This window comes from Rhagoletis zephyria, unplaced genomic scaffold (assembly GCF_001687245.7).
Source record: "Rhagoletis zephyria isolate East Lansing unplaced genomic scaffold, Rhagoletis_zephyria_1.1 Rzeph_scaffold_81081, whole genome shotgun sequence".
NCBI lineage: Eukaryota > Metazoa > Arthropoda > Insecta > Diptera > Tephritidae > Rhagoletis > Rhagoletis zephyria.
This window is the reverse complement of record NW_016238129.1, coordinates 1-1,097: the sequence shown is the minus strand read 5'-3', so window position 1 is coordinate 1,097 and position 1,097 is coordinate 1. Positions and strand designations below refer to the sequence as shown.

Below are 1,097 nucleotides of genomic sequence, written 5' to 3'. Positions count from 1 at the left end.
ACAAATATAAAATAAAAAATTAATATAAAATTAATAAACTTTAAATCCTCAAAACTTAATTTATTCTTAATTTTTAATATTTTTTTACAGATATTGCCAATCACAGAAACCAGATATGGATAAATTCGAACTAATGGAATTCCAATATAAACTTTTTTCCCTGATGGAAATATTGTATACATTTGATTTGGGCGACGAGATAGGGCGTGGAAATTTGCAAAAACTGCTTTCGTATCTTTTAAAAACATTCCGCCTTGATGAAAAGGTTATTGAAGTTGTTGTACGTTGTGCAGAGAATCTTATATCTGATCAAAATGCACGCATACAGGTATGTACTTTCTAGGCATTCAAAAACAGGAGATAATGTTCAACTTTTTCTATATTTAGCTATTTGTGGAGATCATACAAGATATCTGCGGTTTGAACAGTAACCCAAATGATCTTTTGCACGATCGGACATTAATCAGCGAATTATTGGCGAGCTCATCAAATGCAGATCTAAATTTAAAATTATCTTCGCTAAAGGTTAAGCTTCTTGATCTGGAGGAACAAGAAATGAATTTTGTACAACGTAAAGATTACATGCGTGCGCAGCAAATAACCGAGGAGAAATATGCCACCACAGAAGAGTATACGAACTTGTTGCAACCGCTTTTAGATAATCATCCAAATGCAGACATGGTGAGCTATTATGAAAATTAATGTGAAAATTTCTAACACTCTTCNTATTTTGAAAAAATTGTAGTCCTAAGTATGTGTGTATGTAGTTGTATATATAACGTTTACTTAATGTGTAGGACTTTATTTGTCGTCATCTTGCCTCAAATCAAATCGCAATCCGTGATTGGGCTTTGAAATGTGGTACCGCCTGCAGTATGCTGTACGAGGCGCTAGCAAAAGATGTTTTCGAAGAATTATATGCGCAGTTTTTTAAAAATCACAATATTCGTATATGGGAGACCTCCATAACGTGTATTTTCGAGCTGCTGGACAGGTAAGCTATCTTAGATTTTATTTATGTTAATGCACCCCTAATATATATTCTCACCTTAGATATGGTTTGGATAATTTTGCCAAGCAAGAAGAGCAAAGTAAAT

The 1,097-nt window shown here is 33.2% G+C and overlaps 1 protein-coding gene across 1 annotated transcript; it reads left to right on the top strand.

Annotated features, from left to right (window-relative positions):
• Positions 1–90: 90 nt before the first annotated feature.
• Positions 91–751, top strand: LOC108357619 (uncharacterized; the record flags this gene model as incomplete). Its single annotated transcript, XM_017608691.1, has 3 exons — positions 91–328; positions 388–681; positions 746–751. Coding segments are annotated over 3 exons (538 nt in total), but the record flags the coding sequence as incomplete, so codon positions are not given.
• Positions 752–1,097: the final 346 nt, after the last annotated feature.